Here is a 16,376-nt window from a genome sequence, read left to right as displayed (position 1 = left end):
CCCGGGGCCGATGCTCACTGAGCCCCCTCACCCCTCCTCTCTCAGCTCCATGCAGCAGCTTGGCGCAATTACTTCCACATGTTGCCGAAAAGAACAGTGTCCTTGTTCTCCAAACAAAGGATCTCAACTTCGGAAGGCCGAGCTTACCTCAGACCGGTTTGAGGTTCTGTTTTTAGTGATTTCCCGCTAACACGCTTCACCTAAGCAAAACGATACGGTAGGCCTATAGCAAAACTATACTTAGTAAGTTGCTTTTTTAGAGGCGGTTTTGAAGCCAGTTAAAACCACAAAAAGTTTTTTGTTTTGAATACATTTTGCATATTATGAGGCGAATATCGGTCCTTTACTAAAACTTCAAAAATGCCACCAGAGCCACTTTTTAACAGAATATGTCAGAAAGTCCCCAGTCAGCACTGTCTCACCCATATTATTGTAACTAAATATCACTGGAAAGTTTGCAGAGTCACAACAGTTGTGTTGACAATATAAGATGCTGAAGCACTTGTATGATATTGTAGGCTGCTCATTTACGGGTCCCATCACATTTGAATACTGGGTTCCATATATGTTACTTGAATAGTCTTAACTTAAAGATGGGGCAGGATGAAGGCGAATATCTTTGCAGCATCCTTATTAAACACCTACGGTCAGGATGTTTAGAACTGGATTCTGCCCTTACCAATGTTACTCATCCTCTTTCTGTTGACCTTTTCCTGTCCTGCCCCCAACTGTCCACCAGGGGGCTTTGGGGGAAAAATGGAAACTGTAACAACATAAGAATCTGCTGTTGCATAATCTGACAGGAAACTCATCAAATTATAGCTATGACTCGCTTCTTTTAAGACATAAACAAACTAAGCCTGTGTTGCGTATAATTTCGACATAATGTTTTGTCCGTCCTGTGTTCATAACATAGACCTAAAACCCGGGTGTAACAACCCCCTGACACACCTAGCGTCTACAAACTGCCGGGCTCACTACTGCTTAGTCTTATCAAGATGAATCAGTTGATGTTTTGAGTTCAGTCTGTTTTCAGGTGAGTAAGTTTGCCTTTTCCAAAAGTCGTCAGTCAGGTCAAACTCTGATCAGGCCACTCTTCGAGTTGCAAGTAAGTGTATGATTGAGAGTATATACAAAATAACTGGTCGCAATACGTGTCGACATGCAACACCTCGCGTCCTGCAGTCATACAGATGAGATGACTCTTTGAAGATGACTCCACAGACTGACGGTGGCCTTCGGGCGGCGGTCCCTGTGGGAGCTGTCCAGCGTGCTGAAACCTGTCTTTGCAGCATTCGTCTCTCAACCAAAGATCTATCTATCTATCTATCTATCTATCTATCTATCTACCTATCTATCTATCTATCTATCTATCTATCTATCGAAATGATAAATACATACAATTCTTTTTTTTTTTTATCTGGAACAGTGGACTGGAGACGGGAAGGCCATGTGGGAATCTGTCTGGTCATTCAAGATTGAAACAGCCATTAACCATAAGTACAGGTGAGTTATTGTGTGTTTATTTTACATTACAAAACAAAAACAAAAATAACAGCCACATCTTTCACATCAAATAAATGAATAAAAAACACAAATCAAACAGATGAATTGGGTTGTAATTCAAGCTTTAAAACTGCAGATTACACAGACACCACAACATATTTAGAGTTTTCAGAAATTAGCTATAGACTGTAAACTAAGGGAAGTGGAAGTCTTTTTACTTTGCTCATTTTTACTAAAGCACATTCTTGGCTATGAAGGACAGGAAAACAAGTGGAATTTAATTTTCACTATGAACTCAAGTGAATTAATTCTCTGGTGTTCCTGTGGCCCTGACTCTCCCTCTGTGTGAATGTACCTGACCTTGTTAATGCAAAGATAGATTTACCCACTTGACTTTTAGTTTTAAAAGGTCACCATTATGATGAAGTAACAACCGCCTTCCTTCCACACACACCACACACACACACACACAGAGAGAGAGAGAGAGAGAGAGAGAGAGATTAGCCCCAATTATTCACTAAATAAGAAGCCCGGTAGCTTAAATGTTACACATTTTCCACCCAAGCTTGGTCCCCAAAGGAGAAACCTGTGGCTTTATAATAGAAGGCCATCATTAGTTTAAGATGCAGGTTTAACTGTTCAATAAGTTCCCACAGTTTAGAGGAAACACCTTCCTCTTCTAGAGCTCTTCACACTTACATATTTAGATTTAGATGAGAGCTATAGGCCACATATGTGGAGAGTGAATATTGCGCTGCTGATTCATAATAAAGTGGACGTCTCTTCAGGAAAAGACAACTCTTTCCCCCTCTTTTCCACTTTGGCACTTCAGCTTCTCGCTCAGCCTCCATCTCTCCGCATGAGACAGCAGCTGCAACCGGCTGAAAAGCGCTCTTATTAATTGTCTTTTGTCATGCGTAATTGCCGCATTTTCAATAGTGGCCGAGGCCTGACGTCTTTTGAGTGGTCTCGTTTTTCTGTGCATTGGTAGGTATAGAGCCTTTCTTCTGAAATGTATATTTCAACCTTTACTTTACAATATTTTAAGTATTTTGAAATAAAGAAGTATGACAGCAAGTTTTAGTGAATGTGACAGTTTTGGAAGAAATAGCCGTTTGACCTAGACAAACAGATCTACTCACAAAATGAGCTCCAGCCCATTATAGTGGTCTTACAGTCTGAAATCACGTTCTGTGGGTCTGAAAAAAGGGGTGGGGGGTGGGGGAGGTGTCTTTCTCAAAACTGCCGTTTATTCTATTGTTAATCGCTTTAAATGCCGCATTGGTCCTTCACACCTGCAAGGGAAGTCTAATTCGATTAATAGGAACTTCAATATATATTCATTAGATGGCTTTCCCCCAATAATATATGATCACCAGCGGGATGTGAAAGGGGATCATTTATTTCCGCTCTGAATGGGTCTGTGTGGGACCAAAACTTCACCTGCTTCCCCTCTCAATTAGGAATGTATCCCAAACTCTGACAGAAACGAGTTAAATTAGGCGTCAGCTAATTTCCAGTGGCCCCTCCCACGTAATCCCTCCACAGAGTCCTTTCCATTTGAGCATGCCCCCTTTAATTCACCATAAGTTGAAAGGTTCAAATAGTGCCTAATGAAACAGTGACTAAATCGTTCTCTGTCCCTCGGAGGAACCCTGTAGCTGTCTCTCAAAGCTCTCTGAGCACACAGCCGTCGGGGGTCTCGGGCTAAATGCGAGTCCCAAGGCAGGACAATCTAACCTGTCAAAGCCTTTGCCCACTTCTATATATCCTTGTTCTGTGGTTTCGAGCAATAGCAGCATAATCAACCAACGTGGGACCGAAAACGCAATTAAACTCGCTTTGGACAACCAAAAATCTTTTCAAAAGCGACCATTAATGGACTATTGGCTGCTCCCCAGGGGCGTTATCGGGTACCCTTTTGTGGTCAGATCTAAGGAGAAATTACAGCTACACTTTCATATAAGCTTACTCCATCCATTTAGAATTAAATAGCTTATATCATGTAAATTGAGCTCTGCTACATGATGTTTCTATATAAAATACACACAGTGGGATCTACCGCTCTATTAAACATAACGGCAAGAGTGTGGTAATGACAGCTTAATAAAAATAATGTTAGCTGTCTGCTGATAGGAGATGGTTGGAAAGATTTTGCTGAAAAACCTGTTGTGGTAGGTAACTGCACTCATGGTGGATGTGCACTTGTGTAAAACTCGCAGAGTGGCCAGAAAATCAGAAACTCTAATAAGACAATCCAATACAAATCTCCTTTTGTGATTCAAATTTTATGTTGAGACTGTTGAGACAAATTGATCCAACTATTTTGTAAATTTTCAAGATGGAGTTAGTCATGGTGTTTTTCTGTATTGTGTTATATTGAAAGATGCTTAAAACATTTTTGTCCATATGTACGGCTGTGTAATGTATGTAAATGGGGTGGGACAAAGTTCTGTTTTGCATTTCATTATACGGGGGAAAGTATTTTCTCCTTTTATCACTACAACTATAAGGTCAGTGCTCCCTTTAATCAACATGTCAGATGTAAGTTGAGTATTTGTAATAATTTTTGAAATGCAAAAATTAGGGAAATATATTTTTGGCTCATTTTATTTGAAATAGCTCAACTTGCATTCATGCAAAAATACATTTAATTTTTTTCTATTTTTTTTATCAACAGTAAAAAGAATATTTGCAGTACTGAACACATCATTGATCACAATAAGTCAATACATCGACAAGTGCTTAAGTCAACTCGTCATGTTTATTACAATAAATACAGATATACATAGTTTACAAATTGCTGCGTACAGGCTCCACACAGGTTAGGCCTATAGTGTTTCTAAGGGCTGTCGTTACCAAACAACCTCACTGACAGTGTTGGCATATCGGGCAATAATTGAAAACATTTACTGGGGATATTTTACTAGACTTGGGTATAAAGGTGAGGACCCGGAAGGGATCAAGTCTGTTAGAGTGTACAGTCATGTTTTCAGATATTTCAAGAACATAAATTCACATATTTTTACTTTAATTTAACAGCAGGACTAAAATGAGGTGAAGAACAACTGACATTTTCAACACTTCTCAGACTTCATGCAGGAGATTTTTTTTTTTTTTTTTGACTCAGACGTCGCGTGATGCCACAACCCATAACTGTGGCAGGACAGAGGAAGTACCGGCAGTGGGAAATTGTGGGAGTCGCGTTGTTCTCAGATGGGTGACACCTCTTTCTCCTCCGTGGCAGAGGCAGGAGATAGAGACTCCTCGTCCTCTGACCTTGAATAGTCTGTGTGGCCGCTCGTGCACTTGCAGCCGCTGTGTGCGCTCCTTTGGGTGGCTTTGCCCTCCTTCTTGTGTTTCACCCTGCGGTTCTGAAACCAGATTTTCACCTGTTTCTCCGACAGGTTCAAATACGTGGCGATTTCGATTCTTCTGAGTCTCGAAAGATACATGTTCGTGGAAAACTCCCTTTCAAGTTCCAGGAGTTGCGTGCTTGTGAAAGCCGTGCGCATCCTCTTGCCATTCTGTATGTGGCTGCTCTCAGAGGCGCCTGGAGGAGAGAAAAATATACTTTATATCAGATATCTGATCTCTTATAATCAGTGCAGGTCTGAACTCAATCAAGTATGTAAATGACAAGAAATATCGCGCGTAAATCAACATGCGTAAAAGCCGAGCGATGGCTTTTATGTAACTGCCTCAAAGTGCCTGATGAAATGTAAAGGAGTGATCAAACAGGTGCTGAACAGAGCTCCTGGCTGTGAGCTGAGAGAGTAGCAAACAGGTGCTTACCAATAGAAAGACAGTGGTATCTCCTGGGATCTGTGACGCTGAAGGTGGGCGTGCAGACAGGTGTATGTCCCGGGTGCGCGAGCGCTGGAGACTGCTGGTGCGCTATCCTCTGACAGTACTGTGCCTCCGCTCCTGGAAACTGACCCTTCAGCATGGGGATGCCGCTGCGGGAAGAGTGGATGTGGGACGTGACGCACAGCGGGCAAACACAGAAAGTCCCATTTTTCCTGGACGGGCACACCGGAGCGGTGACCGTCATTACGCTCGGAGAGTGCATGCTGATGGGAATGAGGAAGTCTTGCCCCGTGTGCTCAGCTGGTCCCGGTCTCACCGTATCCTTGATGATTAAAGAATCGACGTAAAAAGACCTCGACATGACGGCGCCGCTGAGAAGTGATCGCTCCGTGTGTAAGATGATAGCCGTTTCTCATCTGAACCCCTCGGGATCTCCAAAGGTGCTTATGTTTGATGGTTCAACAAAAGGGACCCCGAAGAGGGTTGGCCCTGAAGCGTCACCCACGTGCGCACCCGGCGGTAAGGGTTTATACTGTCAGCGACCCAAACCACGTGACGTCTCCCCGGGCCTCCAATCACAACTTGGAGATTTACCCTTTTTATCCCCGAATTTAGAAAAATCCTGGACACTAGAAAAACATAAGCAGCCACCGTTTAAATCAGATTTTAATTCATTCATTTTATTTTTTTCAGATCTACGTGCAAAGTTCAAGCAGAATCAGTCACTTATCATTTTAACATTTTAAACACAGCTTCGAAAATATATTTTTCGCAAATATTCATGCTGTTGACAGAATTTGATTCAATGAGTTAATACAGCTTCATTCTAAATTTACAGTATTTATAGGAACAGGTCACGAGTCAATCTGACATTGGATATCTGTAAAATTCCACTTGGAAATACCTGCTATTATAAACTCACCAGATTGATGATATTAAATACATCAGATGAACTGATACAGCTGAAAGAAAAAACTATAACAGCTGCAGTGGAAACTGAAATAGAAATAAACTATATGTGACTCCTCTGTTTATAACTTCTGCATAATAATAACCGTCCAAGTTTCCATTTGAATAAATGTGTTTTTATTATTATTCCCCTTTTTTTCAGTTCAACCTTGAGACCAATTGGAATTGGCTTAGTCCTCAAAATTACTGTGTAATAGTCTGGCACGTAAAGCAAAGTTATATGATGGACTTTATCCAGACCTACTTTTATTCAGTAGTCGATTTATTTCCTTTTTTTTTTTTTTTTTTTTTTTTTTTTTTTTGCAAATGCGATTTCAGGAATCGTGCACGCGACTGTGAGCACTAACCGTTCTGCAGCTTAATCATACTTTGAATCCGGTTGGTCCAGGTTTCACTTCCCAGCAATTAAAGAATTATGAACCGGTGACGAGTCTGGGCTGCGGTTATTTAATGGCGATTAGGATTCAATTAGAAAGTGTTTATAATGGCAGCTCTGTGCGGGGGTAAACAGGCAGCTATTTCAGAAATGCGTTAATCCCTCATCTTGTGACAATAATTAGCGAGTTTGATCCCTCCCAGGCGGGTCACCGGCAGGTTTAGCTTCTGCTTTCATCTGCCAAGTAACGCCTCGGACCTTCAGACAGAGGCGAGCCCCGGCGGTGGGTTTATAAGACGGCCCAGGTCCAATACAACATTTAGTGTTTAGTAGTTTCTCCTCTGACTTCAGAAAAAAACACACGTGTCCAACAAACACTAGTGGAACAGGCAGTTGGTGTTAATCTAATGCACTTCCCCCCTTAAAATAAACAGCCTTTTGATTTTTGTACTTTAACAGTTCAACTGAAGCTCTTATAGAACTAAACGTGAGTCATTGAAGGAATTAGAAAGTCTTTAAAATCCAACCACGATCAAGATAAAAACAAACATGTCTGTCATGGACACAGTAATTGCTATAATAAACGTGAATCCAGCATTTGACAAGGAAGACGCACAGAACTGTTATGGTACAGATAGTCTGACAGAGAGGGTGAGAGAGAGAGAGAGAGAGAGAGAGAGAGAGAGAGAGGAAGAGGATGGGAGAGAACAAACCAAGCGGAATGATGCGTGGCGCGCGCCCTCATCACACCATGCGAGCTCTAATATTATTTTTCCATAATTCTGCACGATAAAATTTCATTGTCTATTAAGTAATCCCACAAATGAGATCCTTTATGAGGCTATAATGAGGCCTAATTGCCAGGACTAGTGGAGCCACGTGGAAGGATTTAGGAAGCATTAAGCCGTCGGGTACTGAGCACAGGCTGTTACCTAGCCATTACTTTCATAATTCAAGGAGAAAATTAGTCCATTTAAGGGAAAAATCCTTTGATTCCCTTTATTCTGCTCGAGGTGACAGGGCTACAGTTTTTTGTCCGCTTCGGTTAAGAAGCCGGTGCAACAAATGGGGCCGGTGCAATATCACTCACTGTTTAAACGTTAGACTGAAAAAAAGAAAAAGAATTTCAGAAATGTATAAAGCTCTCAGGGCCCCACCTCTCACTTGCCTCCTCTTTCTCTACTTTATAGTGCTGCCGTTACCCTCCACTATTCAACCCCCTTTTCAAATCATGTTGATGGGCAATTAATCACTGGCCCATTCAATAACATGAAAATTACATTTAAATAGGGATTTTTATTCTCTTCAGAGGTCAGTTAGTCTGAGTTTATTCTCGTTGGTGCAAAATAAAATATCTAGTATGAGTATGAGAGTCTGTGCAAGTACATCAAAGAGGGAAAAAGGTGTGTGTGTGTGTGTGTGTGTGTGTCTCTATCCAGCTCCTCCCAGTAGTAAAAACACACAAACTTGTTAAAGTGCACTGCTAAAGTTCCCCCCTTTCATTCACATCGCATCCCATGCCATATTATACCGTGAAGAAGTCCATTAATGTTTTGTTGAACAAGCGTCATTAACTTGTATCAACGCCTTTTTACAAACCTTGCATTGTTGTGCAGGGCCAGTCTGCGGCCCATCTTGGCCAATACAGTGGATGATTTGCCCCTTTATTAGTTACCAGGCAACAGATCCTGAATACCAAAACTCAAAGGAAACACTCTGCTCCTCCATATAGATCTCAATGGCGATGGGGGGAAAATGAACAATGATCCTGTGGACAACATAATGCCACGCAATGACTTTTCATTAACAATTATCTGGTTGATGTGAATAGCAGCTGCAGTGGCTACTCTCCATCTCATGGTCCGCAGAGAAAAAAAAGGGGAGCAGGGGAAGAGAAAGAGGCTCGCCAGTGAATAGTATCCTGCAGGAGTTTAGTGGGGTTCATGGTCTCTGTGAATGTGGAATCTAATTTATATCTCAGTGAATAATTAGGTTTCTATGCAAAAATGAGTTGGAAATAATTACATCTTAAAACACCATGACAACTTAGCCGGATAAACAAAGAAAAGCAGTCCTCTTTAATGTCCCTCACCAGGAGTTTTTTCAATTCAGTGGTCACTATCAATAAGCATATTTTAAAGTTTTAGTGAAAAAATGTATCATGAAACAGCTTCTCTTTCCATAAAGGGATTGTGGTGCTGCACCTATATCCTGGAAAATATCTGTTTCTGTGATTGGGAACAGACAACACCATTAAGGAGCGCGGCCCTCAGTCCTATAGAAAAGTAAAGTGACAGGCTCAGTGTAAGAAGAGGCTGCTGAACAAAGCCAGCGAGGGCCCGGTTGATGGCCTATAGAGATGTCCTGCACCAGGCTCCCTCTAATTAGGGAGACGCTTCTCAGTCTCACAGAGCTGCTCAGACCAGACACTCCAGACTGAAGTGTGCCCCTGCGCCAATGAGTACGTCTGGATGTCCACACTCAACACAGCGTGTGTGTGTATGTGTCTGCATTTTGTGGCGCACACAATTAACTAGCCTCGAAAATGAGATAAACGGCGACTGATAGTGACGCTGATCACGGTTAACTTCCCAGAGAAATGTCTTTATTGAGGCTTATTGTTGGAGCCCTGATTCGTCCCTCTGCCGCCTCTGTTGTTTCCAAAAGACTAAGCAGATGCCATTACAGAGGCAGCACAGAACAGTCCTTATTTCAATCTTTTCTTGCTTGACTTGTCAAATAGTCCTGAATTTCAGGCCTTATTGTAATAGGAAGCTGCTCCATTGTTGGTCAGTTTGTAGAGCATGGCCTCACTGCAGGACTTATCAGCTGTGAGAACTCATTATTGTGCTCCTCACTGGTTTCCAACAAGATCAAGATGCTGTTTTATCTTTGTTAATGAGTGGCCTTTTAGCTAAATCATTTGGGTTCAGAATAATGCCTTTAGACCACACTCATCTACATGGAAAACAGGAAAACATCTACGTTGGACAAACGTTCTTCCTCAAATTCCCAAATTAAAAACAGCTGTAACTGTGGATGGCAGCCAATCAGTCCCTCCCTATACCACAACCTGAAAGGTTCTCACCCCTCCTCTGCTCCTGACTTCCTGTGAAACCTAAATCAGGAAATGTTTCAAAGAGTGAATGACAGGAGTCCCCTCTGCCCTGGCTACTCCGACCAGTCTCTCCCTCAGTCTAAAAGGAGGTGATATTGTAGCCTCTTTTTCTCCATTTCTGAAAAGGGGGAAATCCCTGGGATTGAGCTTGTGTGCTGGAGCGGAAGCAGACTGGAATGTGTGTCCGGGCCGCGTCTTTTGTCACTGGGCTGAGGTCGTGAATAGACGTGGGCCACAATCTCTCTGTATCTCTGTTTATCAGACTGTGAAAAAGCAAACAAACCCAAAATGTTTCATCCGTATGTTAGCTGCACGTTATACCTGTCAGTCACTGTTGTTGTTTTTTTTTTTTTTTCCTTGTCTGATAGGATGTTTAAACTTGTCTGATAATAACTCCCACTGAATTAAGTCTTTGTCCAATCAGGTTGTAAGAAACAAATCCAGGAACCTGCAGTTTAGTTTTTTTTTGTAGTTTTAATTAGCATCCTCTTTGGTGTGCTGCTGCTCTCCTTAATTCATGCTAAATTTAGCCTCAGAGGACAGATGAAGGCTTTCATAGAACCAGGCTGCTTAAAGAGGGACTTTATTCTTTAAATAAATCACATGACTGATTTATTTTTCTATGTGTTCTGTACTCAGATTAAATATTGATTTAGAAAAGTGTCAGACCGGGTAGACTCTTGTCATTATGTTGATTTTCATTGTTGCCTGTCAGTGTCTCTCAGGCAACTCCAGCCTCATCCCATCTTTTTCCTGCGTTTGAGGTCAAATAGAGGCTTTCACACAAATAGGCAAACTTATTTCTTAATTGAGATGTTATCCACATCCTCCTGTCTATTATGTATATATTGGAAGATATGTATGTAGAAGTTTAAAGGAAGGTGGAGAGTCTGTCGGGCTGTTGGAAGCCTTATTCTGCTCATTTGGACGATGAGGAACACATCGGTCTGATTTTTCCCCTGTTTCCTGTCTTCATTGTTGTTACAGCTTTTGGCATTTCAGTTTTCATTTACATTCATTCATCTGTTCTGCAAACGCAAGCCAATATAATTGAAATCCTCCTCGCATTTTCCACAGTTCCTTCCTGTCAGGACATGTGATTGTTTCTCTGTCACTTAGAGAGCATTATCAGATTTATATATGCTAACAAGCAGCCATAGACATTCATTTGTTGCCTGTTCATGAAGAGAGAAGCTGCTGTATTGTTGTGTAACTCTAAGATACAGAGCTAAAATGTAACCTTTCAAAACCTGTAGGAAAGAGTTTTCACTAAAACAGTTGTCAGTTACTGCATAAGTGATGCTTTGTATGTTTAAGATTCTTTTTGAGGATTCATTTCAAAGTAAAAGCAACTGAATGTTCTAATCATCAAGCGGTTTATAGAAACATGTGAAACTGCCTGCTTCAAAGATCTGTAAAAGCCACCTGTGTTGTCTAATATTTCTCTGGCTTCCTGTCAGTATTATATAAGTATATGTATATGTATATGTATATATATACATGCTAAAAGGAATCTTTACCACAAGGGAAAATCGTTACAACTGACAGTTTTTATTTTTTAGATTTAGATTTAGAACAGTAAGCATGGATCGAGGGCATGACAAGGTTTAATAGCAGAGAAACTCACAAAGTGTTGTAAGCCGAGCAGAGCTTGTTATACAACAGGCAGCTAATTGTGCAGTGGGTAGTTTGGGGCATCACATGAACTGGCTGGAGTTTGGTGGGCGGCAGCTGCATCCAACCTCCAGTTTGAGTCATCAGCTCAGAGCCGCCCTCCACAGGAACACAGCCTCGAGGTCTGCTTTGTTTTGTATGTGCGATATTTACAGGTTTTTGTTATGCGATTCAGTTAAACTGTGCAGAAACTAAACAGAAAACAACTTAATCCTATTCCAGATGATTTGGGATTTTCCTCTTATTTTTTGTGATGAGGCACAGTAGTGCTGACAAATCAGAATATGTAATATCAGGAATATTAAGTCTCTAAAATAGATGGATGTGTTTCACTTTTTTCACAGTTTACAGAGATCTCTGCAGTTTCTTCTATATACTTTCTTTTCTACTTTTCTATACTTTCTTCTAAGATATATCAAATACTTTAAATAATATAGTAAATGTATGAGTAAATAAATAAAATTGAATAAAACATTTCATGGATAAAGTTTTGTTGTTTGATCATTTTTTATTATTTCATTAGTAATCTTATTTTTTAAGACCTACTTTTTTAATGCTAAGATTGTCACTACTGTCCAAAATAACTACTACTTGGTTGTTGTGATTAATTTGGTAGACAGATTTGTTATTTCTTTCACAATAACAGATTAATTGGACTCAAATTAAATCTACGTTAATACAGAATATTTATGAATGCAGTATAATTATATACAGGGAAAATAATTCAAGCAAATGAAGGGCGTTAAAAATATGAAATGTTTTAGAAGAGAAGAGCAAGCCTTTTTAAAATTTATTCTTTATAAAATAAACATGTTTTTTTTTTTTAATCTGGTGTACAAGTAAACTGTAATGTTAATGAATGGATTCCTTTGTCACATTTTCACCATGATTCAGTGCACATTTTGGAACAGGACAGGATTTTCAGGAAATATAAAACATGAATTTCAGCTGTGCAGTCAGGAGTATTTGTTTTAGACAAGATTAAGAGAAAACATTGAACACCAGTGTGTGTTCAAGGCCCACCTGCACAGCACAGTTAAACAGCTGAGATACCCTTGGAAGAAAGTATGAATCAACAATAGTATGGAAGTAATGAATCAACAATAAATGTGACTGGTGTGACTGAAAATACATATTGAGCTGCTGTTTCACTCAGAGTAAATGTAAGCCATACATCAAGCCTTCATTCCCTCTCCTATACAGATCCAAAATAATGATGGGGTGATTTAGAGGAAATAAGGCTGTGATGTATAGTTGTGTACTTTGTGTATAAAACACTTTTACCTTTAGATGTGTACAAAATCACCACATCACCCTGGTCATTGAGTGCAGCGCACTGGTCTGTTTTCTCTGGGAGTAAATGAATTTATAGAAATTTAACAAGTGTTTTGCTTCACATTGTTTGCATTTCCAAGAGCAGTACGCTTCCTTTTCATCAAATCTAGACAGTCGAGGTCAGGGCCAAGAGCTCCTGTCTGCATCATCCCAGCTCTGTGCCAGCCAGATAAATGGAGAGAGTGTTTGTAAGCTGCCTGAGCTTTGTGTTTGCACCGAGTCACAACTTTGTTTGGGGTCGAGGGGGAGTTTGGGGCAGCCACTGAGATTTGTATGCAGACTACATCGCTCAGCCACCCCCCTGGTCCACTCTATGTCCTCTCACCTGCCTGTTGCAGTAAATCATAGAGCTATCAAGTGAAGCGTGTTGATGGGCCTGCACGTGCAAGGGCTTTGCTGCACCTGTCGTGTCTCTGTGTGGGTGCACACGGGTGTGTGTGTGCATGCAATGAAGAAGTAAAGAAAGGTCTTTGCAAATGTTTTATCTGTCTCTGTGGATGTTTACTTCTCTGTATTCACATCCTCTGTGTGTGTGTGTGATTCTTCTTGCAGGCCTGGGGGTCGGCGATAAGAGAGTTTTGGAGATCTGCCCAATGGTTTGGTAAATGTGTCTGTCTATGTGTGTGTGTACTTGCACGCCTGTCTGTGGTAGTAGTAGGGATGGAAATAGAGGTAGCTGGGTGTCAAACAGGAGGTCTGCAGATGCCTGTCCGGCTGAGAGCTGGAAGGTCCCTCCCTTTGACAGAGTATCCATTCAGAGTCAATGAGCTGGGTCAAAGCCTGCACGTCAGGCTGCAGCTCGGTCTAGCACTGGGGCGGTCCAAGAGGTCAGTCTTATTCAGATGGCGCTGTCATGCAAATGAACCCACCCACGCTTAAACAACTCTTGGAATTTTTATGCCTGCTCCCTGGCCTTTTTTTCCTTCATTTCCCCCCTTTTTTCCCCACTTTTTCACTCCCTCTCTCCCTCTTTCCCTCTCCAAATCTCTCTCCCTTGTATTCACAAAGTCATTGATGACACATTCAAAGCTTTTTAAATTGGCCAGCTTCATTGTGTCCACACTAAAGTGGGGGTGGGGGTGGGGGGGTGGAAAGAGGGAGAGTGTAAAGAGGAGTGGGCCTAAATATACTCCGGTCTGAAAGTAGTTAGATCATGTTCTTTTCATGGTCCGATTAGAATCAAATCGATCCCCCCGCCCCTCCTGACACTCCACGGTTTGAAGAGGAGCGCCTGAACAAAGATCTCTTGGCTGAGACAGGGGGAATGAATGACCAAACCTGAATGCTAAACACACTCTTAAAAGTCTCATTCTGATGCATGACAATGCCCAAGAGAGTAAATTTGTTTTAAGTGTGGGTGAGAAATGTTTGTGTGAACGGAGAAAAGACATCGCTACAGTAATGATACTGTACGATCACTTTGGATGAGACCTGATCTACATATAAATCAGAAAAACACACAAACCTCAGTGGAGGATCTTCTCAAAAAAAGGCTTTAAGCCTCATTATAAAAGGAGAGGATTTTGCACAAAGGTACTTTATCAAAAAGAAGTATCTTTCAATAAAAGGCTCTTTTTAAGTGTCATCCATAAGAAGTTTTCTTCAGGAGCAAGGTTACATATACAAAGTACAAAGAAGTGGGTTGAGGTGAGAAGGCTTGAGGTTCAGCCCGTGGTGTCCAATAACAGACAGGGCGACCGCTGGACACTGCAGCTCTCCTCCAGGGAGGCGAGCGATGAGAGTGAGGGGGAGGATGGGGGGAAGGATTTGAACTTGGTGACACCCTCTCTGCACCTGCAGCTGTGTTAGTGTGTCATCGGCTTATTCTACCACCAAACCTCCACAACTCTCTCTCTATGTTTTTTTTAAGCAAGCAATACTGAACTAGTTTTCTAAAGTCACTAATATGGAATACATGGTGATTTTTTTTTTCTTTCCTGTGAAAACCATGCATCTCCAAAATGATAGATAAAAAACAGCCTTGTTTTCAGCTTTGATTTTCTGCTAACCCTGTGGTTTATTTATCTTTGGAAGTACAACAAAATTCTCAACAAATTCTTGAAATAATGCCAAATCTTTTAATAAAAATTACATATTTGAAAAGTATACCAGAGAAATCTTTGGATGATGTACTGCTGTGTATGCATGTACAGATCCAAAATAATGAGCTAAAAACAGAATAATGACAGTTATCATCAGCATACACTCAGCTGGTAGTTTATTTGATACACCTCAATAAAACTGATGTCTAAAGTTTAATGCAAAGTCCTGCAATAAGTCATGTTCATGTAGGTTACAACGTCCAGTGTTTGTTGAAACTGTTGTACAGAGGCATTGATTCAACGTTGTGATCATTTTGGAGGATGCAGTTTGTTCTGCTGTTGAATTGTGTTGTAGGATACTGACAGTGTTTCTATTATTTTGGCCACTTTCAGTGAGAGTTGGCACCCAGTATTATTTAGGTGTACCTCACACATTGAGTGTAGTTTCCATGTATATATTGTATAAATTCACCAATATAAAGAGCAAAAACCTTTTACTCTGTAGGTAAGATGAAACTGGTTAATGAATAGCCGACACAGTCTTCAGTGGAACTCCATAGCCCATCTTTGCACCCTCTGCTTCAAAATGCAAAAACGAAAAATGATAACAAAACACATTAAATAAATGGTATGGACACTGTGCGTTACAGGCTCCAGAGCATCTTGTACATTTTAACAAACAAGGAGCCAGAGATCACATTAGGTCCTAATTAAACATTTTACCGTTAAAGAGCTGTGTATTAGAAAATGAAACACTGCAAAAATATTTATTAATTACAAAGACTTTGTAATGACAATTTCTTGTGTGTGTGACATGAAGCTCTTTGTGTTTTGTAGGCATGTGTTCATTTTCAGTCATTTCAAGCTCATCTTTATTCATCTGTCCATTGAAACAAGCAGCAGCCTTCAGCAGGTCACCGATTACAAACTCACACTGTGCAGAGAAACATTGTTCAATGCAATGACAATCTTTTCAAATTCTTGCAGAGATCCCAAAATTACAAAATTAATGATATACTGACTTTGGAGGAAATATGTGTGAAAGGATGAAAAGAATGAAATTTTTCATTTGTTAGAGTGACATAGCTTCAGTTACCTATGCAGACTCCTTGGTTTTAATTTCACATAGTGTAAACATCACTTAGCTTCACTGAGGAGGTGGAACAAGCTGATACAGAACATATAGTGTACTGTATGATTCTGTTAGACAGTGTAGAAAAAGGTGATTGTAACAACTCTCCATCTTAGATGATTTACATGTGAAACCTTGAGATAAATACACTTTTACTGTTCTCTGTACTCATTCTCTCCCTCCTCTCTGCTCCTTCAGTGGTGTCACAGGAATAGCCTGAACTTGAAGCTCATAGCATAACAACTAACTTGTTTGTGTTCTGAATCCCAAGAGAAGCCAAACAACACTCTCGAGGTGGACGGATAGAGGGGTGGGACCACCCTGCAGCTGCCCCCTTCTCTCTCTCTCACTCCCACCTCATCCCTTCATTCCCTCTCCTATTCATCCTGCAGCTGCAGTCTTGTGCCCCTCTCT

The 16,376-nt window shown here is 40.9% G+C and overlaps 1 protein-coding gene across 1 annotated transcript; it reads right to left on the bottom strand.

The window, feature by feature from the left end:
- Window positions 1-4,251: 4,251 nt before the first annotated feature.
- gsx2 (GS homeobox 2) lies at window positions 4,252-5,802 on the bottom strand. The gene is made up of 2 exons (XM_018670261.2): window positions 5,302-5,802; window positions 4,252-5,059 (listed from the first exon to the last, which is right to left on the bottom strand). The coding sequence occupies exons 1-2, from the start codon at window positions 5,675-5,677 to the stop codon at window positions 4,719-4,721; spliced, it is 717 nt and encodes a 238-aa protein (XP_018525777.1). The 5' UTR covers window positions 5,678-5,802; the 3' UTR covers window positions 4,252-4,718.
- Between the last annotated feature and the right edge of the window lie 10,574 nt (window positions 5,803-16,376).

Source organism: Lates calcarifer, linkage group LG17 (assembly GCF_001640805.2).
Source record: "Lates calcarifer isolate ASB-BC8 linkage group LG17, TLL_Latcal_v3, whole genome shotgun sequence".
NCBI classification, from domain to species: domain Eukaryota; kingdom Metazoa; phylum Chordata; class Actinopteri; family Centropomidae; genus Lates; species Lates calcarifer.
This window is presented reverse-complemented; position numbering and strand designations above follow the sequence as displayed.